Raw genomic sequence first — 22233 nt, 5'->3', positions numbered from 1 at the left:
TTCAATTGATAACAAAAATTTCTATTTTTCATTTTCATAATGTCTTCACAAGAAAATATTACTTGTGATTTTTATTTCAGCTAGAAGACAAACGGAATCGTGGTATTTTTTTTAAAAAAAAGTCGCAAATATTGTGTTTCTCTCACTTAAATAATAAAACGACAACTAAGCACTATAAAATTCGGTATAAGAAAAATATAAGAAGCACTAAAAATAGACAATTTTGAAACGAAATCCAATAACATTGGATATAACAAGTTTTCACTAAATTGGCATGTGAGAATTAAGTGTTGCAAAGTGATGAGCCATCTTGGATTTTGTCCTTCCCATTTTCCATAAATCTCAGCCCTCCATTCCTCTCTCCCACCTCTATATATACCCTCCCTATTTCTTGCTTGCCAACTCACTCAACATTCCTATATACACAAAACAACTATTAATTCTACACACAAGAAATCCTCATCTCCTTCTTCAAATGGGATCTTTAGAATCATCCAAGGTGCTTCATTCCTTCATCAAATATACTAACACTTAACTATCCCATCTCTCTCTCTCTCTCATGCATCTATATATAACTTGTGTGATTCTCATTTTATTTAATTTGTAGGCTCAAAAATTAAAGGAAGAAGAATACACAGGTGATGGAAGTGTTGATTTTAATGGAAAACCAGCTATTCGAGACCTAACTGGAAAATGGTCTGCTGGGACAATAATATTATGTAAGTACCTCAAAAACAAAAAAGGTTCAATGTTGATCAACTTTCACATCAAAGAATTATGGAGTTTTAGTCCAATTAAGAACATTTACACTAAATTAGACGTCTATAGGTTGCAAATGGTTGTAAATTGAAGTTCTTGAAAATTACAATTTTGGCTGGGAAAGGCACTGAATCCATAAAAAATTGTTGAAAGTGAGATAGCAAATAGCAAGAGTCCAGGTCTTGTGGCATGCAAAATCCTACCACACCCACATCACAAATTAACCTCAAAGTCTTAATCCAAAAAAATTCCTTTTTAAGTTGATGAGCAACATTAATTCTAGCTAGCTGCAATATGATTAATAGGTGTGTATATATGTGTGTACGTATATATTTGTGTGTGTGGCGTGTATTAATAATTTTAATTTAGAAGATATTAAATTAAATGCAATAAAAACAAATTGAATCTGACACGTAATTGAATACTAAGTGTTTGCACGAAGGGGGAGATCGACACTTGTTCTTTTTTCTTCCATAAGGGTTACATTTGGATTTATAGAGGAGAGACATTTTTGGTTGATTCATTAATTTTCTATGCATTGTATATGACCATCTCTCTCTATAAGGCTAATTCCATTTTTTGCTTTTTCTTGGCTTTTTTCATAACCACTATAAATGGAAAATGATCGACGACTAACCAAAACATTTATCGTATAATTAAGAATCGATGTGTAGAAAATGATCGGCCAATTTTAGTATTATGGTTGGAGTATATAAATGCTTTTTATTCCAAAACATGAGTGCATTGAATATTGATGACAGCACTAAGCATTATTTGCGAATTGCTATTTATTCAAAATGAATTGATCTTTTCCTAAATATTTCCATAGATGGTGTTGAATTATCTTAAATAATTGATCCTATCATTTTACCTAAACCAAATTTTCATCACTAATAAAGACTTTCATTATCTTTTTACTAATAATACTCTTGGATACAATAATTGGGTTTCTTGATTAGTTTATTTTGAGAAAATTAGTATTTTTGTAATACCTCCACTAAAGATAATATTTCCAAAAATACATATCCAAACTAATTTGTTTTCGTATTCAAATATATATGCTCGTGATCTATTGAGGTGTTCCTCTTCTATAACAAGAGTTAGATCTTTGTCAATTTCATCAAAGTTAGTTATACCATACTTCCAAAAATCCATCCCTGTATAGTTATCCAAATACTTAGATATTTTTAATTTCTTGAAAGAAAAAAATGAAAATACATAAATAAATACAAATATATAGTGATAATCGAGTTGGATTTGAACATATAAACAATTATTTAGTGGGAGAGGAAATGGTTTAAAATAGACAAGATACTGGCATGGATAGCGAAGGCATGGGACCTTTCAAGAGTCACTTGTAATGCCTGCATTTTTTAGGAAAGACTAAAGCAAAGGTTTTACGTATAATATTTGCAACAAGTGGAAACTAAGCATATACTATTTCTTTACACGAATCTAGAAAGTAATTCTCCCTAATTGCACGTGAACACCTCTATCTCTGTATGTTTAGTTTCAAACTCTTTGCTTTTGACAGTCTCCAAATCAAAAAAGGATATGTTGCTTTTAGAGTAATAGAATTTGAAATGCAGTGAATCAAGGTCTAGCAACGCTAGCATTTTTCGGGGTGGGAGTGAATCTGGTGCTGTTTCTAACAAGAGTGCTGCAGCAAGACAACGCCGAAGCAGCCAATAGTGTTAGCAAATGGACCGGCACGGTCTACATCTTCTCGCTCGTTGGTGCTTTCCTTAGCGACTCTTATTGGGGACGATACAAAACTTGTGCCATCTTTCAAGCCATATTTGTTATTGTAAGTCTCTCTCTCTCTTTATTTTCCTCTCTCAGTGTCAAGGCATCACATGATCATAAACTTATGTATAACTACCATTTTTTGCAATCAGGGTCTAGTGCTCTTGTCACTATCCACACAGGTGTTCTTGCTCAAACCCGGGGGCTGTGGGGACGAGACGACCAAATGCAACACGCATTCGAGTTGGGAGCTGGGGCTCTTCTACATCTCTATATACATGGTGGCTCTTGGCAACGGCGGCTACCAGCCTAACATAGCCACATTTGGCGCTGATCAGTTCGACATAGAGGATCCGAGAGAGGGCTATTCCAAAGTGGCCTTTTTCAGCTACTTCTACCTTGCATTGAACATCGGCGAACTCTTCTCCAACACTGTATTGGTATACTTCGAAGACGAAGGGTTGTGGGCCCTCGGGTTCTGGGCCTCCACCGCCTCTGCCACCCTCGCCCTGCTCCTCTTCCTCGGAGGCACCAAGCGCTACCGCCATTTCAAGCCCAGCGGCAACCCCCTCTCTCGCATTTCCCAAGTCTTGGTCGCCGCCACAAAGAAGTGCAGTGTGAGGATCCCACCGGGCGAGGATGCTGCCAACTTGTACGAACCCGAGGGATCCAAGAACGGAGCCCGGAAGATGCTTCACACGCAGGGGATCAAGTAAGTGTGTTACACTTCAATTCAAGTCAAATACAGACTTATACAGTGGTTTCAGTTCTCTCTTTATAACATGAATTTGCGTTGCAGATTCTTGGACAGGGCAGCATTTGTGACGGCGCAGGACGAGGAGGAGCTGAAGCAGAGCGAGCACAAGAACAACCCGTGGCGGCTCTGCCCCATCTCGCAAGTGGAGGAGGTGAAGTGCATACTGAGGCTGCTCCCCATCTGGCTCTGCACCATCATCTACTCCGTCGTGTTCACGCAGATGGCCTCCCTCTTCGTGGAGCAGGGGGACGCCATGAACACGCAGATCTCCAACTTCCGGATCCCAGCAGCCAGCATGTCGAGCTTCGACATCCTCAGCGTGGCCCTCTTCATATTCCTGTACAGGAGGGTGGTGGACCCAGCCGTGCGCGTGGTGAGGAAGGACTCCAAGGGGCTTACTGAGCTACAACGGATGGGGATCGGGCTGGTGATCGCGGTGATGGCGATGGTGTCTGCGGGGATAGTGGAGTGGTACAGGCTGAAATACGCGAGGAGGGATTGTAAGCAGTGCCAGGGTTCGAGCACGCTGAGCATATTGTGGCAGGTGCCGCAGTACGGGCTGATAGGGGCGTCGGAGGTGTTCATGTACGTGGGGCAGCTGGAGTTCTTCAACGCGCAGGCGCCAGAGGGGCTGAAGAGCTTTGGGAGCGCGCTGTGCATGACGTCGATATCGCTGGGGAACTACGTGAGCAGCCTGCTGGTGTCGATAGTGATGAAGATATCGACGGAGGACAACATGCCGGGGTGGATACCGGGGAATCTCAACAGGGGGCATCTGGACAGGTTCTACTTTTTGCTGGCGGGGCTGACGGCGGTTGATCTCGTGATTTACGTGGCCTGCGCATCGTGGTACAAAAGCATCAAGCTCGGAGGGGGAGAAGATGAGGAGGAGAAGAGATGAAGAAGAGAGTGAGAGATACACTATACGGTTTGAAATCAGTGAATGGCTAAGTGTTTAATTTGGTTCCACGATTGATCATGAAATAGATATGCAAGTGCTTTAAGAAATGTGTCGTGTTACTCCATGTTCACTCATCTTCTAGCAAAATATTCCCCCTGTCTGCAATTTAGTGTAACTTAAGTGATAAAGCTGAAATACAGAGTATATAGGCAAGATTAAATTCTGAAAAAAATACAGAGTACATAGTTACTATCATTACAAACTAAGATCAAAGATATTTTCACCAAAAAAATTTAAATAGATCCACATATACATTTTCTTCGAAATGTTCAACATAAAAGTTTTCAAATACTTAACACCCAAATCATTTTTTAGATGAAACTAAGATCAAAGATTAATATTTTCCTACCTTTTAAAGATTGATCCAAGAGAACTCCTCCTCCTCCTCCGCATTGTGCATATTTAATCCACAAAAGAGATGTGTTTATGGTCTTAATTACATTTAGATATTCCTAGAATAATAAATACACGAGCACGCTAGGGTTTTACTATATTTTACTATCGTTAAAACCTTTGTCGTCATCATTCTTCAAACTAGGACTCAATCGAGAGTGATTTGTGTGAAATTGAGAGATTATAAAGTGGGAGATCATTGAAAAATATAATACTGTAATTTATAAGTTGACAAAGGGAAATATCAATAAATTTTCCATTAAGTTGATATTGCAACTGAAATTTAAAAATAAATCAGATAAAGAAAGAAAAATAAATAAATTAACTAACTCAAGAAATGTTAATTGAATTGTGAAGTCTGTTAACTAAAAATCCAATCAAATTAAAAATAAAAGAATAACAACTTCTTAAATCAAAATATATTAGTATAAAAACTTAATGAAACAAAAGAATTTGTAAAAAGAATTAATAAAACAAAAAAATTGTAAAAAGACCTAATGAAACAAAATACATTAGTAAAGGACGGATGACAAAAAAAGAAGAGAAGAAATACTACTCCCCCAATCAGGCGTTAATCATCCCAATATACCATTTTTATCTGTCTGTGATTGTCCCATTTGATTTTCACTAAATTTGGTTACATTCCACTAATTTATCCTATCTATAATTATATAAAACTAACGTACAAAAATAAAAACTCACGTTCCCAAACTTTTTCATCAATTTTTATTATAATTCTTAAAATTCGAATTGAAATAGTCTAAAATGAACCACAACGATCATTTTTGGTGAACGTATTAGAACCACTTTTGTAAACAAATGAATTAATTATGTAATGACATTATATAGAGACAATTTATTAGAATAGATAATTTATTTTTTCTGGAATTATATTTTAATAAAAAATGATTTAATATATGTGTTTTATTTATTTTTCTATCAAACTGTATTTTCTATATGATGAAGGCAAATTTCATTTTATAATAAAATATTTTAACTCCTATTTTTTTATCTTTTTTATTTTATTAATTTTATATTACAACTTGTATTACTTCTATTTAAGAAAATGCAATTTATATTAAATGAAAAGAGAATAAAATCTACAATAAATTAAGAAAATATAAGAGAATAAAGTATTAGAATTTAGAGATAATATTAGAAGTAAATAGAAGAGATAAGAACCTGTTTTTGTTGGATAAAAAGGAAAAATGACTCAATGCCAACTCAATAGGTTAAAGAATGATATTAAATTAGTTGTGTTTTAACCTAAAAAAATGATTCAATAACAACAAAAATATAAATACGGCTGAATTAGTGGGGCGAAAGTAGTAATATTAAAATTTAAAAGAGAAAAAAGGCAAAGAAAAAGGGTGCGTTTCATTAATTACGGTTTACTGAAATTTGAGAAGCGATGTCGAGTCGTCACTACCGACCGAAATCTTCCCTTCTCTGTGGATTCTGCGGCGAAAGTAAATAAACGGCAGAGGAGAGTCGAGGCGCCGCCATTCAAACTCAATACACACTCATTGATGGCCTCCTCGTTGCTCTTGCCGCCGCCAACCGCTTCTCCTCTTTTCTCGCGCTCCGCTTTTCCTACTCCCACCGCACGCTTCTGCTTCTCTCCCGCCGTAACATTCTCCTTTTACTCTATGTTTTTTCTTATTTTTCCATCTCTCGTTGTTCCATGCCGACTCACTGATTGTTTGAGATTGGACTCAACTGCCATTTAATTTTTTGTTTTTTTTTCTCATTGATGATTAACGTTCATGAATTTGTTGTTTTGCCGCTTTAAATTTGATTGAAGTTAGGTTTCTGTGTTTTTCATGTTTCGTTATTGTCTAATTCTGTGTCTATTCTATTGACAGAGATGCGAGTTGACAGATGCGGTGAACGGGAAGCCTCGTGTTCCTGTTCTCAACGACCAGACATTGCCCAAGTACTTGCAGTCCAGACGATTGGAGAATGCTGTCAATAAAAACATTAATAACGAGATCAAGATTTTCTCCGGTACTGGCAATTTGATGCTTTCTCAGGTAAATCCCCACCCCTTTTGCTCATGAATGGATTTTATGGTTAATTGCTTTATGTCTTGCCTTTGGTTTGATTGCAAGCTTATAAAACACTTGCCTTTGGTTATGTGGGGGTGTGGAAGGTTTCATTTTAAACTCGTACACAATGCCACTAAGTCTTGCGTGAGTTGATCATGGTGTGTGGGGAAGCATGGCTTGAATGTTGGGACATGGCATGTAGGAGAATGAAATTTTACGAGTGAGCATTACATGGATGATGTGCTCGAAGCTGAGCACGTATATATATATACACTTCACTTCAATGGCCTTGTTGTAAATTTCTTTTATTTTTGTCTCTGCGAGTGAGATATACTCCATTACTTACTTCCTATGTTAGTTATAGTGATTGAAACTGCCTTGCTTCAATTAACTCTCTGGTCTATTCAGCTTTACCCATTTTATTTCTTGTACTTTCTGTGCAAAGAGTATTGTTCTACATGATCAAAGAGTTTAAACAGTCTATTACTGTTACCTAACAATTTAGCTTGTGAATGTATGTGAATTGAACTGGTTGTGATTATACATGTATGCATATCATATGTGTATATGCAGATATATTTAGGGACTGAGGGACTTACTTATCCCATATTTTTAATCTTTACTATTGTTAATTCAACACATCATGAGATGATGTGATTTTTAACTCCTTACATTTCTGGTGTACTGGGTCACCTTGATTTTAAATTTTGTTTTGCAAGTTTGAATGCATTGAAAGATTTTCAGGGGGTTTGATAGGGTGGAGAAGGGAGGGAGAGGAAATGAACCTGGGGAAGAGTGTTACACAACATTTAATAGAGCTAGATTGTTTTATGATGCAACCGTTGTAGTTTCTCTTTTTATTATGCTCTGCCTTCTGTATTCATTATACTACTTCTTCACTAAATTTGATGGATTGCTTTTCACTTAGGAAATTGCTAAGTATATGGGCCTCAACCTTGGAGGTATCCGGATTAAACGATTTGCAGATGGAGAGATTTATGTTCAGTTGCAAGAGAGTGTCCGTGGCTGTGATGTCTACCTGGTCCAGCCCACCTGTCCTCCAGCCAACGAAAATCTTATGGAGCTTCTTATAATGATAGATGCTTGCCGAAGAGCTTCAGCCAAAAATATCACTGCAGTGATCCCATACTTTGGATATGCGCGAGCTGATAGAAAGGTGGATTTTTCAATAATATATCAGACTTTTGATGAATTCTTTGCACTTTGATGGCTGATGAGTGCTTACAAATGAGAAGTTCATTGAATAGATTCTAGAGGAAATGTTACTAAACTTTTGCTCTGCTACTTTAATTTCTCTTCTATATAGACACAAGGACGTGAATCTATTTCTGCCAAATTAGTAGCCAATCTTATCACAGAAGCAGGTGCAGATCGTGTTCTTGCCTGTGATATTCACTCAGGGCAATCCATGGGTTACTTTGATATTCCCGTGGACCACGTGTACTGCCAGGTATAAGTAAAGATTTCACCTTTATTGCTTGTTTTCCATCTCACTCATATTGTGTTTTGTTTTTGGCTTTGTTTTTATGAAAAAGCCTGTCATCCTTGATTACCTCGCCAGCAAGAAGATATGCTCTGGTGACCTGGTAGTGGTCTCACCTGATGTTGGAGGAGTTGCACGGGCACGAGCTTTTGCGAAGAAGTTATCTGATGCACCTTTGGCCATTGTGGACAAAAGGCGTTCGGGGCATAATGTTGCTGAGGTATTACTAACCTATTCTTGCTTAATTTTCTTTTCACATTCTCTCAAATTAATATTTCTATACAAGACAAACCCAATGAATTTGTACATCTTATCTTACTTGTTTCCTTTAATTTGAATCGAGGGCAGAAAGGCTACTCAATGTGCCACAACCTAAATAAAATAGTTCTATTAACAGTGTTCGTGGAAGTTAACTTCCAATTTATTAAGTAGAGGGATTTGAATTGAGTAAGTATATGTAGGAACATGTTATATATTGGCCACACTTGGTGAATGAACTATGCATCACAACCGTATTCTTAATATATTTAACTGTCATCATTTTTAATCTAACACCTTATGCATGCATCTGCCTTTTTGATATTTCATATTTTTTGATATTTCATATTTGACTCCACTAAAATATAAGTGTTCTATGCCCGATGTGTCATTTTCGTTCCTTACATTTTCTGTGCTAAACTTATTACTGTATTCATGGACCATACACTTTGATGGTTCCATTGAAGGTGACAGACACCAGCTGTTCATAAACAAACTTCCTAATGTACGTTAAGCTACATATTTTTCAGAACATCACGGTAGTAAAATTTATCAGCATATATAACTCCAGTAATATTCTTATCACAATTGTGAAAAGATGCATTTATGTTACTCTTTTCTTTATTGCAATTTAATTTTTATTTCTTGGTCATCTTACGTTTTATTTACAGGTAATGAATCTGATAGGTGATGTTAAAGGAAAAGTTGCAGTGATGTTAGATGACATGATAGATACAGCAGGTAAATAGAATATAATGAATAATTTATATTTTCTAAATTATTGCTTAACATTCATTCTTCTAAACCTACAAATGTAATCAAGTTCATAATTAGTTAAACCATTAAGCACCATGCTAATACGTGGAACTACCATTAAGGATCAATTAGCTTTATTTTGATGGGTGTTGTGGTTATCAAACAACATTTGTTGGTTGAAACTCTCCTTCAAGAAAATATGAGTGGAGTCTAGGTCGATGCTTTTAGTGTTCTTTGTGCATTATCCTGGCCCTAACAGGTGAGAATCTAGCTGAATTGGGGCATAGCTAGAATAGTAATATTGGGGCAATTCAAGTTTTGTGAGGCTTGGATAGCTGCTGAAATGCTGGTCCTTGCCATATGTATAAATCTTCAAAATTGAACTGGTTGTGGCCTGGTGGCCTATGATCTTGGCAGACTTAGTTTTATAATTCATCGGGGGTCAGGATACACATGGGAGGGAAGTCATGTCTCAATGTCCGCTGGTCATTGTTACCCAAAATATATTGAGCTCCTCTGATTTAAATGTTACCTTGAATCTGTTGCTTATTTCAGACTACCAAATGATCCTCCCTTTTTCTAAATCCTTGAGTGTAACTTCCTGCCGTTATTAAACTATCTTCGCCATTGGATCTTCAAAACGTTAAAACATGACTGAATCCCAAATATAAAGGCAATTATGCTCTGTGACTTTGATGATATATCTCTTCTCTATCTCAGATTATGCCACTTTTAAAGATAGAGCCCCCATTCTTAAACCTCAGTGCCTAGTAAGAAGATTTGTATAATCCCCGAACTTCAGAAAGGACATTGAATTCAACCCTAAACATTTATGCAGTCTCCCCTTAAGTCACACCTTTGGGTGAAACGTCTCTTTAATCAAAACAGGACCAGCATAATTATGTATCTTCTCGTGACTTCCTGTCTTCACATTACTGACTGGCAGCTGCATCACCTATAACTCATAACTAAAAGAATTTGAAAAAAATGGGTTAAACTAGTTTTACCTTACAAGTGCCTATCTTCTTTAAGTTAGCACTGTCTTTGCTGAAGCAGCTTGACTTGTAATATTCGGCTTGTGATGCAACATCTTTTCTCTCTCACTCTTCCCCCTTTTTTAATCCCCATCTCTTCAATACACAAAGCTGATTTTTTATTTTGTCTATTTGCTTTGTGGCTCTAAAGGAACTATAGCCAAAGGTGCAGAGTTGCTGCATGATGTAGGTGCTCGGGAAGTCTATGCATGTAGCACTCATGCGGTTTTCAGGTATTAGCATTTGTTTTCTGTGGCTTTTTTCCCATTTATCATTATATGTAATATCGAGGATCCTTTGATGACCCAAATAAACATTCTTGTGCTGCTCTATCATGATTATGAAGTAATTTCCTTGTAATAGAGCAATTTGTGTCAATATTGCTGGCTAATAATGGCGTTTCTCAATCATCTTAGTTTAAATTTCTCTGTAGATTTCTATAATCTGCTCTTGCTGATTACTTAGCAAATTATACAAAACTGGTTCATTCTAGAAAGTAGAGTACTTCTTTGTAAAAATATTCATGCAGAGTAGTGAACCAGTCAATACGAATTTGATTCGAGTCTTACCTATTTCTTTTGATGTTGTTCTTTTACAGTCCCCCTGCAATTGAGAGGTTGTCGAGTGGGCTGTTCCACGAGGTTATTGTTACAAATACACTTCCAGTATCGGAGGAAAACTATTTCCCCCAATTGACAGTTCTTTCAGTTGCTAACCTCATGGGCGAAACAATAAGGCGAGTTCATGATGATTGTTCTGTGAGTAGCATTTTCCAGTGATAAATTATACTCCATGTTTGCTTGATGATGGCGACAAACCTTTTCCGTTGAAGAAGCATATTTTACCAGTTCACCTTCTGTTCTGTAATCTCACCATCTCCTGCAACTCAACTCCACAAGGGACCTTTCACATTCATAGCAATAAAACTCAAGTCTTTGGAAATGATCTTTTCATGAATCCCAGAGTAGATATCTCTGGAATTGAAAATAGTGATCAGCTCAAAACAGGTCTTTTTTATTATTTTTTTTTTCTGGAACAAAATCAGCAAGGAGTTGATACTTTTTGGTAGCAGGAAGGTTGATTTTTTTTATTTTCATTTTTTTTGCTTTGACCTCTCTCCATGTTTTGGAACATCATTCATTCATTACTAGTGAATTATTGAGAACCAATTACAACTAATGTGTATTCATGAGGCTTTGCAATTGTAATGCCTTAACTTCCTTGAAGCAATAATTCCCCGAGTATTTTACCATGTCTATATTGTAGTAACAAAAAGCAAGATCACTCAATTTCAGGATATTGAGTCAAAATGAGATATTTAATGATGAACGAAATATGTACTTATTAGTTATTACTGACATATTTGAAGATAATAATATATAGGGGTGTGTTATATTGCTAACTCACTCCTAAATTGCTACTACAACAGACATTGGATCATGAAATCAATTAAATTGCTACTACAACAGACATTGGACCATGAAATCAATGCACAAGATTATTCAACCAGTAGTATCAATAGTCAATACAATGTACAGAAAATGTCAATTAAGGGTATTGATGTCCACCAAAAGTTAGTTATAACTAACTTTCAAAAAATATCTGAAAATTTTAATGGTTATAACTATCTCAATTTAAATTATTTTTAATTTATTTAATTATTTTCAATTTATTTCGATTTTTTAAAATTATGAAATTTCTAGTTATGAAACTTTTTGTGTCTCTGAGTGAGGTGAGAATCGTGAAACTCATTCTTCACTAAAACTATTTCAATCACTTTTTTCTTTTTATATCTTTTACTTTAAAGGAAGTACCTTAAAAAGTTAATATTTGAGGAGGAACTAGAGAGTATTACTTCCTCCGTTCCAGCTTAAGTGGTTGATTTATTTTTTGCCGTTGTTTTGCGAAGATGATAATAAATAGTTAGAGTCGAAAGAAAGTAAAGTAAGAGATAGAATAATATAGAAGAGAGTGGTATATACATTCTTCTATTAGTTATTTTTCTTTCCTTTCACTTTAACTACTCCCTCCGTCCCATTCAAGATGACCACCTTTCCTTTTTTGTTTGTCTCAATCAAGATGACCACTTTTCAATTTTGGAAATAACCCCCTCTCATATCTCCTCATTAAAATATTCAACTACCTCTTTCTTCTCTACTTTATTCCACCAAACAACATTTCCTAAAATCTCGTGTCACTCAAGAATGTGGCCATCTTGAGTGGGACGGAGGGAGTATTTATTATTCCCTCCGTCCCAACTAAGTTGAGTCGTATTCCTTTTTGGAATATCCCAACTAAGTTGAGTCATTTTCTTATTTAACAAAAAACAAAATATCCAATCACTCTAATTTTATTCTACTATCTACTTTACTCTCTCTTTATCTTTCTTACTTTTCAACTCAATTTCTTAATCTATGTCCTCAAAAGTTATGTCTCATCTTATTGGATGTGGGGAACTGGGAATATCATTTTCCTCAATCACGTACTTGAAAAGCAGTCAATTATAGAGATGGGATAGATGGAAGTACTAATTTTTTAATGCGAATATTTTGCTTAAAGTCACTCCATGAATTGTGCTTTTTAAGACACTGCCTAATTCAGTTATTTGTTCTGTATTTTATTTTATTATTGAAACTATTTTTTCTCTTATTACTCACATTGAGAAATCTCTGAAATAGACTATTGATTTTATCTAGTTTTATTTATTTGAAATACGATTTAACAAAAGTAATAATATTAAATCACTTTGGTCTCACCATGTAGGTGTAATTTTAGTTTTATAAAGTTACTCCATAAGTTTAATTACACCGTGAACTATTTAAAAAAATTTATTTAAATCAGATAATTTACGACTTAATGCACAAATTCTATAATTATCTCAGTAACTAAACTAAACTATCCCAATAGTTGGAATAAAGTACACAATCAAATGGAGTAATTAAAATGTAAACAATCAAACAGTTAAATTGGGTAGCTTAAAAATTAGTACTCCTATAAGTAGTTAATAATCTTAAAAAATCAAATTAGTACTATAAGTACTTAATTTTTTAATTTTTTTTGAGTTGATAATTAGGGTTAAAAGGCGGCGACATCAAAATATCGAAGTGCAGCATAACGCATCTAGGGTTTCCTTCCTACCATCACCAAATCGCTATAAATTGCTTCTTTCACCTTTCATTCCTCACTGCGCTACTACATCTAATAAGCTCTCCGCTTCTTTCTGCTCTCAATTTCTCCAATTTTATGATTTTGTGCTTTTCTATTTCGCTTGAATTTGCTGTGATGAATATTCAACTGTGACCCAAGACGCTTGTCGTCGGTGACGGTGCACAACCCTCTAAGAAGTTCTGAGCTCTACTCCTTTCTTTTCCTCTTCTTTTTATTTCAAATAAAAAATTCCTAGTATTTGATTTTGGCGAAGTGACGATATAATTCATGTCTGTCAATCCCCTGATTGTTTGTGATGTTAAAAGTGAATCCCGACAGGTTCCGATCGCTTAAATTTCAAATTCAATTTTACTAATTTTGTTGATTTTGGGGGCAGAGGATGAATCTTTTTTTGTCAAATGGGTAATTTGCGACTGATTTGTTGTGACGATCACTCACCTTGGAGAACTGATGCCCTCCATTTATTTTTTCTTTTCTTTTACATTTAACGCTATCCTTAAATGGATTATTAAATTTGGATTTAACTCTTCCCTTTTCATTAAATCTTCAGTTTTCATTTTCATTAGACAGTTTGGCTATGATCTCAGTTAGGCGCATTTGTTTCCAAGATTGATGCAAAAAAATGAATAGAGAGAGGGTTTGAAATGTTTATACACAACAGGGACCCAAGTAAAATGGAAAATACAGTACTAATTCTAAGTTTTTTTTCATATAATAAAATACCTCAAAGACTAAATTAGCCAATTAGGAAATGGACACTATTAAAATTTGCCAAATTGTGAGAAGTAACGCTTGGAGCAGTACTTTGTTTTTAGTTGATATAGAGATGCAAATTTCAATTTATTTTCGGCAGACTTAATTTGGAAAAGATATGCTGAATAAAGTTATTTTGAAGATGTCTCACATTATAACCCCACAGACCTTATACAAGACATGATTTAAGTCAGAGATGCTGATTCTTACAAATTTTATGAAAAAATTGTATACCAAGTACTATCTGATGGTAGTAAGGTATTTCCAATCTTACACTTGATTCGATTAGATCCAAATCATACAATGATAAACATCACATACACTAATAATCTAGCTACGAATTTATCTCTCAAAGTTTAATTCTTGAGGTTGGTTAACAAAAAACTCAGGATGTACCACAGCACTTGAAAAGTTGAGTGCCTTTTTGAGCTTCCGTTGATCAAATATCTCAACTTCCACTATGAATGAAGAACTCACTGGCCTATGATCTGAAAGCCTCATCTCTGATCTCTTGTAATCCAGCTGCTTTATCCCTTTACCAAACCATAGTATCCTGTCACACCTGCATACCATATATTGTTAAATTTATAACCCAAATAAAGGCTTGTTAGAGTTGCATGGAGATTATTCTATAATAATGAAGTACTACTATGTCCTAAACAAGAAATTTAGGACAAAAATCTTGTATATGTCTAGCTCCGAATCTATAAATGTTTGGTCGGATTGAGAGCTGAATCTAATCACTCTTTTGTGGTTCCTAAAAATTTCCTTGCTTTATAGCTTATGATTTTTTTTTTATAAAAATCAAACCTTGTGACTTAACCTTTAAAATGCTCATCTTGACTTACCATGCTGGGGATCTTTTCTTTTCTCCTTTAGGTTTTTCACCAACGTATCTATCTGTGTTGATCTCATACTTATAAGTTGGAGCAAAGTTGATCATCCCTTCTTTCCACCCATCAAACACATGTCCATTTCTGAGTTCCCGGCATAACTGCGAACATGCTCTATAACTATTACACTTCTGCTTAATTTGTTTCACCCTAAAACATCAAGCTCTAATAGTAATGGACTAATGGTAATTCCGATTTAGGTCTATACCTGATCGTTGTTGAGAAGCACAGCCCACTGCTTCTTCTCGACAAGCTTTCTCACTTCTGAATCCGACATATTGATCCGATAATTCAAATCTCCAAACCAGAATATCTTGCTGTTCGTTGGAGAGATCGTGTAATCAGTCATTTATTCATAATCAAGAGCACATAGAATACCTGAATAAGATATAGCTTTCTTACTCGTGAGAGGGAATTGTCTGAGGCTGATCAATGTCAAAGAGGGTGGAGAAATGAGTCCGCCTTATGATTTCAAGAACATCAGCGTTGCGCCTTTGCTCGGCCCCAATTTTTTCACCCGAGGTTAGATGAGAGCAGACAAAGCATAGACGACTATGAAAGAGTGACATGCTTATGGAAACAGATCCCTGTGAGAGGCAAACAGGAAACAGTAAGGTTAACAACTGAGGTATGACTTTCACAATTTAAGACATGAAATTGTCATTCAATGATTAAGATGAAGGTGCATCATGCTACTTTTGCAAAAACTGAACTTAAAAAACTGAGTAATGAGCAAACCTTGTTGCCCATGTAGCCCATAAGCCCCACTCCAACTGGGGAGACCTTCAAGTGGTTTATGTGTCGCCTCAGCCTTCTGCGCACCCACACCGACACATATATTCCGACCATCTGTTTACTAACGATCCGCACATACACTTGCGGCGACTTTCTTGGAGTGGTTGACACTGCATCCTCATTTCTAAAATCTGACATTTCCGAGAAACAATCTTCTTCCTCGCCAGGAATTTCATCCAACTCCTCAGACAGATAATCCACAACTTCATCGACCGCATCATGTTGATCCATGTGGATCGTCTGTAGATTTCCAAAGCTTCTGTGCATCCTCTTTAATCGTGGGAAATTTTGAGGGCTGGAGGTAAGACCATTACTCGTCCAGCCTATTCTTGCTGAGCTGCTCAGCACTCTACGTAGGGACCTAGACGATATAGCTTGATGAGATGTAGCATCGAGTGATTGCTCTGGCCAGTCCAATCTGTTGTCCCAGACGCTCTTCCTACTGATCTTCGAGTCACTGTCCATAGTGGCGCCTCCAGAGTTATCGGCAAATATGTCGAGTGCAGGAGTATCTGCCTCATCAGCCAATGTATCAGAAGCAGAGGAAGTCCTGAAAACAGGAGAGGGCGGTGCGCTGTAGCTTTTGTGTTTGCTTCCGGGTTCTGCTGACTTATTCAATGTTCTGCGGATGATAGCCTCCCATTTGGAGATCGGTCTTCTGCTTTCTGCAACAAGAACGTTGCCTGCACTCAAGGGAACCACTTCCTGGAAGCTGTGATGATCCACAAAAGGAAACTAGGATTATTGAGTGCTTTCAAGAATAACTAGAAACATAGGAGAAAACCACAGTTTCCATTATATATATTGCTGGTGATCTCAAGTAGGAATATTTTGGTCATATCACATAGTCAAATTGGTGAAATCAAGAGAGAAATTTAGAGAAGAATTTCTTGAGATATGAATATGATGCACGAATACCGATCAATCTTCCGAATGATTTCAAGATTTTGCTGCTAAGCTTACCCGAATATGTATATATCAGCTGGCTCTTGCATACACAGCCATTCATCTATATCAAGATCATCATCTGGAATTCTTCCAGCAACATTCCAAGTACCTATATTTACTCTGCAAGCACGAAATCACTTTCTTACCACAGAGATCGAACAAATAAAAGCAGTCCAATAACAGCCGAGTAGTAGATGTTAAAAGTAACATCGCCACAGGCAATACTAGATATTTATGATTTCTTACTGAGCCAAACCTCACATCTTTTGTATTTATATACTGAAGTCGCAGAGTTTCTGATTTTCCCCTCCTGTGTTTCATCGAGATTCCAGTTGGAGGTTTACCTGGATTATCAGAATCATTTAGCATCAAGACCGGATATTCTTTGAGAAATTCACATTCCAAAAGGATATAGTCTAGTATTTGATCAAGCAAATGCCATATACATTCGAAAAACCAAGTTTCCCTGCGTTTTTAATATCTAACGCAACAAATTACAAAGATCGGATTTCAAAACAACATACAGTCTTAAAACTACCTGCTGTAGTTTTGGTTGAGCAAGCAGATTGAAATCCCCTGGTCGAGTCGACATGATCATCAAGCATAGTAGATTCATCTTTACAAGAGCAAGCTGCCCAAAACAACAGTAACGTCATAAACCAAAAGCAAAGCACACAAAGTGATGAAGCAAGAAACATGAATGAAACATGCCATACCATCATCTTCACTCTCTGTATCCACTTCATCTTCGCTGAAATCATAAACCTTCGGCTTGATATTCAGCCACTTTTTCATCATAATGGAGGGCCAGAACGGCTGACATAAATAAAAAAAAACACACAACTTAACCATCAAAACCTCAACATTCTCTGAAACATTTCCACAAACACATCAAAGGCACAACTCCAAGCAACCATCTCTTACCTCAGACCGCTTTCCTCTTCTGCTCTGTCTCTTCATGCTCGGATCACAATTGAAGCCCCACAGATGCTGCAGCGAATCTAATCACTTATATATATATATATATATATACATTTGTTAGGCAAATTGAAGGAAGATTCGGGCCTTGTGGCTTGTACCAAACGAGTGATGACAGATGAGAAAGGGAAAACAATAAAGTAATGGTCAAGCTCATGAGGCATCCACTGCCACAACTTGCACAGTTTATTTTTTGATGGTCCAGACATGGATGGTGTCGTTTTCATCATGAAAATCAAACTCAAGAAGACACCAACCCTCATTTTGAAATATTAGAATGTCTCTGTCAATTTGAAATCTGGCTGCCATCTACAGTGACCATAAGCTCATAATCCCCATTTTCTTATGATTAATAAGTCCACCCCATGCATCATTTGTCTGCTTCTTGCTTGATTGTGTATTTGTTTATGTCAAGATTGCGTTTTTATTTTAAATTATGGTTGCAAATGACAGATCCGTTAAAGCTTGGTTGGAAGTGCTCTGTATAATTTTATATTAATCTCATTCAACAAGTCTATGCTTTTTAATGTTTTGTTTAATTAAATAATCAGATTTTATTGTTCATTTAGATTTGAGTTGACTATGAGATGCTAAAGGTATCAATTTTTAGTTCATCATTGGATGATAAAGGAAGACCTCTGTAGTTTATTGACAATAATTTTTCTAATTACTCTTAAGTTATGTTATGGAAAATAGTTATTTGGCTGTAAATATATAAATTTTTTATATTTTTTTGTTCATAACGTTTCTTTTAATTTAAATATATAAAACTTAAGCATTCTCTGAATTTTTCTCTAAGTTTATTTTTCCCTTTAAGTTTATTGTTTTTTCTAAACCATGACACTCATGATATTAGACGGATTATGTGATCGCATCTAATTCATGCATCAATGCCTACAAATTACGATTATAGTAAATATGACGAACCACATGCAATTTTATGATTAAAATTTATAACATAAAATATGTCATTCACTCGTGATATTAGAACTAGGCTAAACCATGACACTCATGATATTAGAACTAGGCTAAACCAATGTACTTCACAAAAAAATTGTTGTCTACAAAAGGAGCTAAACCAATACAAAAAAATTGTTGTCTAATGGCATAGAAATAGGCTAAACAAATGTAATTCACAAAAGTAATTTACTCTTCCACTGCTACTACTACTACCCTATTAAAATTTTCTCTCATATACTTTATGTTTTCTATTTTTTTTTTATTTTCCCTCTATTTTAACCATTAAACGTCAATTTTTTAAATTTTGTGTAAAAACGAAACGTCTTACTATCTTGGAACGAATGGAGTATACAATTTAGAAAATATTTCATCCATTTAACTCAAGTTGTTCACCTTTTTGTTTTTAGTTTGTCTCAACTAAAATGCCAACCATTTTGTTTGATATATAACACATCTCCTCTCTTCTCATTATAATATTAATTATCCTTTTTTTTTCTATTTTATATACTCTATAATTCCATCTATATTTTCATGTTACTGAAGAAGAATAACGATATATTTATAAAAATTTAACACTAATTGAATAGGATAAGACTCATTGATTTTGATTTAATAATATCATTAGTTATATATTTGTATGACTAATTTGACCCTATTTAGGGCATAATTCACAAAAAGGGACCAAATGCCCAGTTGTACACAACTTGACTCATATGCTTATATTGCTTCTCGTACTAAAAAAATGTTATTATGACAAATTGACTAGTACAATAGAAGGTGTAGGTTTATCATAGTCTTAATAAAGAGAGAAAGAGCGATATAGATAAGTAGCCGCCGCAAATGCAATTATCAACCACCAAAATTATCGATTAATTAAAGATATATAATGCTCGTTTCTACTTTAAAATATACCATACTCCATTTATACGTACCTTGGGTGATTATATATCCAATATTAAATATCCAATATTAAATCATTAGATCTCTAGCTAGTTTGATTGGCCAAACCTCTTGAAAAAATCATAAGTTAATTTGATTGTTCATATACATATATAAATATTTGATTCATTATTATTATGATAACTTCAATAAAACTATCACTACTATTGCAAAAGTGAGCTAGCTGGTTAGATCTTAATGAGTCTGTATTAATATGAATTTCTTCTTTATTAATTAAGGTATTAAACTTATTTTTCAAATACAAAAAATATAGCAAATATAGAAAATAGATTTGGAGTTTTCGAAAGAATTTAAGCCTACTAAAGTAGTAATAATACAAAATAAGAGACGATAGTGAATATAACGACAATGATACAAGGATAAAAAACAATAGTGCCAACCACATTGAATGGAACAAAATCACTATTAGAAAATGAATTACCTGCAAATCTAAGATCAAACCAAACTTATCATAATCATCATTCTCCTTTATTCTTCTAAGAAAGAGACAATGTCCCCTTTTAATTTGACTTCTTGGACAACTGTAAAGATAGTAAATGTAATCTCCATAACGTCTAATTATGCGTGTACTTTTATAACCGGCACATCCATCTATGATCCCAATGACTAAAGTAGGGACTGTAGAGTGAGGAGATTGATAATGAGGTTACGAAAAATTTATCTTAAAAAATCTTAATTTTACAAAATGAAATTATTTATACCTACATGTTAACGTTTGCTAGCTATGATTTTAGTAAAATGCTAAAAGTGCAGTCCAGTGATTAATAAAAAAAAATACTGCCCCAATCAAACTATATAATCCATCAAAGAATCACACAAACAATTGTGCAGATAAAGTTAAACTATGAGATGCATACAGTTAAGAGATTAAGAACTCTAGCACCTTGGTTACCACATATTAATTTTATATTTTAAATTGATATATTACTATTATATGTTAGCCATGCATACACGTAAGTAATGAGTTCAAATAGAATAGACGCTGCCCCATCCAAACCAAATTTAGATATGCTAGTAGTTTAGGATTATCAAAAGCTACTTTAAATAAAATACTAAGTAGGAATATGTAAATGTGTGCATAATGATAGGTAGGACGGTATAGATAATTATTACTCTAGCTAGTTGAATTGACAGTGGAGAAAATACAATACAAGTTGGATTGACAGTTCACATCGTTGATTTGAAATCATGTTTATGAGTATTGTTCCATTAATTAAATCTAATCATGAGAAAATCAATCTGATCATCCCTAGGCTATTGCATTTGCCCCCCTAGATGGGACTACCGATTCACGTTCTATATCTACCTCTACCCTAACACCAAATTTCGGGTTATAGCTAAATTCTAAAAATAGTAATAAATCGGAAAGATGGTTTTTCTCCACCAATTTTCCATGATTAAATCATATTTTTGAGCCTTTAATATTGATTACTTAATTTTGAATAATCATGATCAGAAGGAAGGTTATGTGGTGTAGCCCTCCCTAAATGGGACTGCTGTGCCACCACTCAAAATCTGTAACACCAAATTTCGGATTAAAATTTTATGGTGGTTTTTTATAAATATATTAATTTTTTTATTTGTCTAGTTTTTGAATCTACGAATTTTAGACTTTCATGCTATTTCCAAAAAGATAATTTTTTCTCCAAATTGAAATGGACATATCTCTAGAAAAATATTAGCATGGCAAAATTGACAATCATTGAAACGACGCCATTTTAATAGAAAAAATTAATTTGCCGATAAATACATAAACTTTTGAAATTTTATGATTTTTCTCCTAAATTTTAGATGACTTCACATTTCTTAAAACATACGACTTCTGTATCAGGTGCAGACTTTAAGTTGTGTCGCCGAGCCTCAAGCCCTAGGTGTTAATTTATCCCACCCGCGCCGCGTTGTTCTGCCCGCCCCTAAGTCCTCGGTGCCATCACGCCATGCGTCGCTGAGCCGCAGCCTATGGAATGGAATGAAGCCATTTATTTCATTTGGCACATACCAAAAGATAAAGAAATAATATAGGTAAAATTAAGGTGGGACTTAGGCTTAGGAGGTAAGATATGATGATGGATATTGGTGGATATATTTGTTGGAAGCCAAGTGGACTAATTGGAAGACAATATGTGGACCAGTAGGAGCACTATACGTGGAACTGGAAGTCAGATATCTTCCTCACCGGTAAAAACAAACTAAACGATAAGTGGTGGAGATCCACATATATGATGTTAAATTATGTAAAATAAATGTATACTACTTTCTTACTCGTAAATCATAAATCATAATGATTAAAATGATAAAACTTCCATTACATTTTACAGTGATCAGCTGGCCACAAATTGTTTTGACATACAGTACTATATTTTTGGGATTGAAATTGAGGCGTTTATCAACTATTTTGTGGCAATATATTTGTAAAATTATATTTTCTGATGGGACGTAAAAAATGAGAATATACATTTTTGAAAAATCTGTTTCGAACAAAATTTCAAGTGGAAAATTTATTACACGTATTGTAAAAAAAATCAAAATAAAATCATTAATTAACCTAGCGTACGTAAATAA

At 35.0% G+C, this 22233-nt stretch overlaps 3 protein-coding genes and 3 non-coding genes across 8 annotated transcripts; 5 read left to right on the top strand and 1 right to left on the bottom strand.

Moving 5' to 3' along the window:
• Positions 1–413: 413 nt before the first annotated feature.
• On the top strand, positions 414–4282 carry LOC125218865 (protein NRT1/ PTR FAMILY 7.3-like). The gene is made up of 5 exons (XM_048120643.2): positions 414–499; positions 608–719; positions 2349–2566; positions 2658–3217; positions 3305–4282. The coding sequence occupies exons 1-5, from the start codon at positions 476–478 to the stop codon at positions 4161–4163; spliced, it is 1773 nt and encodes a 590-aa protein (XP_047976600.2). The 5' UTR covers positions 414–475; the 3' UTR covers positions 4164–4282.
• Positions 4283–5995: 1713 nt separating this feature from the next.
• On the top strand, positions 5996–11442 carry LOC125217787 (ribose-phosphate pyrophosphokinase 1-like). Its single transcript, XM_048119322.2, has 8 exons — positions 5996–6244; positions 6482–6649; positions 7593–7841; positions 7992–8135; positions 8221–8388; positions 9098–9167; positions 10368–10449; positions 10815–11442. Exons 1-8 carry the CDS (start codon positions 6146–6148, stop codon positions 10993–10995), a joined length of 1161 nt encoding a protein of 386 aa, XP_047975279.1. The 5' UTR covers positions 5996–6145; the 3' UTR covers positions 10996–11442.
• Positions 11443–13490: 2048 nt separating this feature from the next.
• On the top strand, positions 13491–13571 carry LOC125185786 (small nucleolar RNA U61). Its single transcript, XR_007170284.1, has one exon. It is a non-coding gene; the product is annotated as a small nucleolar RNA U61 (small nucleolar RNA).
• A 60-nt stretch (positions 13572–13631) lies between these two features.
• Positions 13632–13713, top strand: LOC125185795 (small nucleolar RNA snoR14). Its single transcript, XR_007170292.1, has one exon. It is a non-coding gene; the product is annotated as a small nucleolar RNA snoR14 (small nucleolar RNA).
• Positions 13714–13751: 38 nt separating this feature from the next.
• Positions 13752–13843, top strand: LOC125185784 (small nucleolar RNA Z101). Its single transcript, XR_007170282.1, has one exon. It is a non-coding gene; the product is annotated as a small nucleolar RNA Z101 (small nucleolar RNA).
• Positions 13844–14321: 478 nt separating this feature from the next.
• LOC125224279 (type I inositol polyphosphate 5-phosphatase 2-like) lies at positions 14322–17957 on the bottom strand. Of its 3 annotated transcripts, XM_048127656.2 has the most exons (10): positions 17698–17934; positions 17490–17589; positions 17312–17404; positions 17030–17117; positions 16789–16893; positions 15769–16537; positions 15433–15617; positions 15239–15347; positions 14986–15131; positions 14322–14699 (listed from the first exon to the last, which is right to left on the bottom strand). In XM_048127656.2, exons 1-10 carry the CDS (start codon positions 17731–17733, stop codon positions 14480–14482), a joined length of 1851 nt encoding a protein of 616 aa, XP_047983613.1. In that variant the 5' UTR covers positions 17734–17934; the 3' UTR covers positions 14322–14479. The 3 variants fall into 3 exon arrangements, with proteins under 3 accessions (XP_047983613.1, XP_088926153.1, XP_088926151.1); XM_089070025.1 differs by lacking the exon at positions 14322–14699 and having other exon boundaries at positions 14982–15131; positions 17698–17957; XM_089070027.1 differs by lacking the exons at positions 17312–17404; positions 17490–17589; positions 17698–17934 and having other exon boundaries at positions 17035–17117.
• Between the last annotated feature and the right edge of the window lie 4276 nt (positions 17958–22233).

The sequence above is a fragment of the Salvia hispanica genome, chromosome 1 (assembly GCF_029641045.1).
Source record: "Salvia hispanica isolate PSC_SH4W2 chromosome 1, Shi_PSC_v1, whole genome shotgun sequence".
NCBI classification, from domain to species: domain Eukaryota; kingdom Viridiplantae; phylum Streptophyta; class Magnoliopsida; order Lamiales; family Lamiaceae; genus Salvia; species Salvia hispanica.
This window is presented reverse-complemented; position numbering and strand designations above follow the sequence as displayed.

Coding starts and splice junctions, on each gene's coding strand:
- LOC125224279 (XM_048127656.2), bottom strand. CDS start 17,733: ATGAAGAGACAGAGCAGAAGAGGAAAGCGGTCTGAG. Junction 15,348..15,432: donor CAGACAATTCCCTCTCACGA/GTAAGAAAGCTA, acceptor TCCAACGAACAG/CAAGATATTCTGGTTTGGAG. Junction 14,700..14,985: donor AAGAAAAGATCCCCAGCATG/GTAAGTCAAGAT, acceptor TATGGTATGCAG/GTGTGACAGGATACTATGGT.
- LOC125218865 (XM_048120643.2), top strand. CDS start 476: ATGGGATCTTTAGAATCATCCAAG. Junction 500..607: donor GATCTTTAGAATCATCCAAG/GTGCTTCATTCC, acceptor TTTAATTTGTAG/GCTCAAAAATTAAAGGAAGA. Junction 2,567..2,657: donor TTCAAGCCATATTTGTTATT/GTAAGTCTCTCT, acceptor TTTTGCAATCAG/GGTCTAGTGCTCTTGTCACT.
- LOC125217787 (XM_048119322.2), top strand. CDS start 6,146: ATGGCCTCCTCGTTGCTCTTGCCGCCGCCAACCGCTTCTCCTCTTTTC. Junction 6,650..7,592: donor GCAATTTGATGCTTTCTCAG/GTAAATCCCCAC, acceptor CTTTTCACTTAG/GAAATTGCTAAGTATATGGG. Junction 8,136..8,220: donor TGGACCACGTGTACTGCCAG/GTATAAGTAAAG, acceptor TTTATGAAAAAG/CCTGTCATCCTTGATTACCT.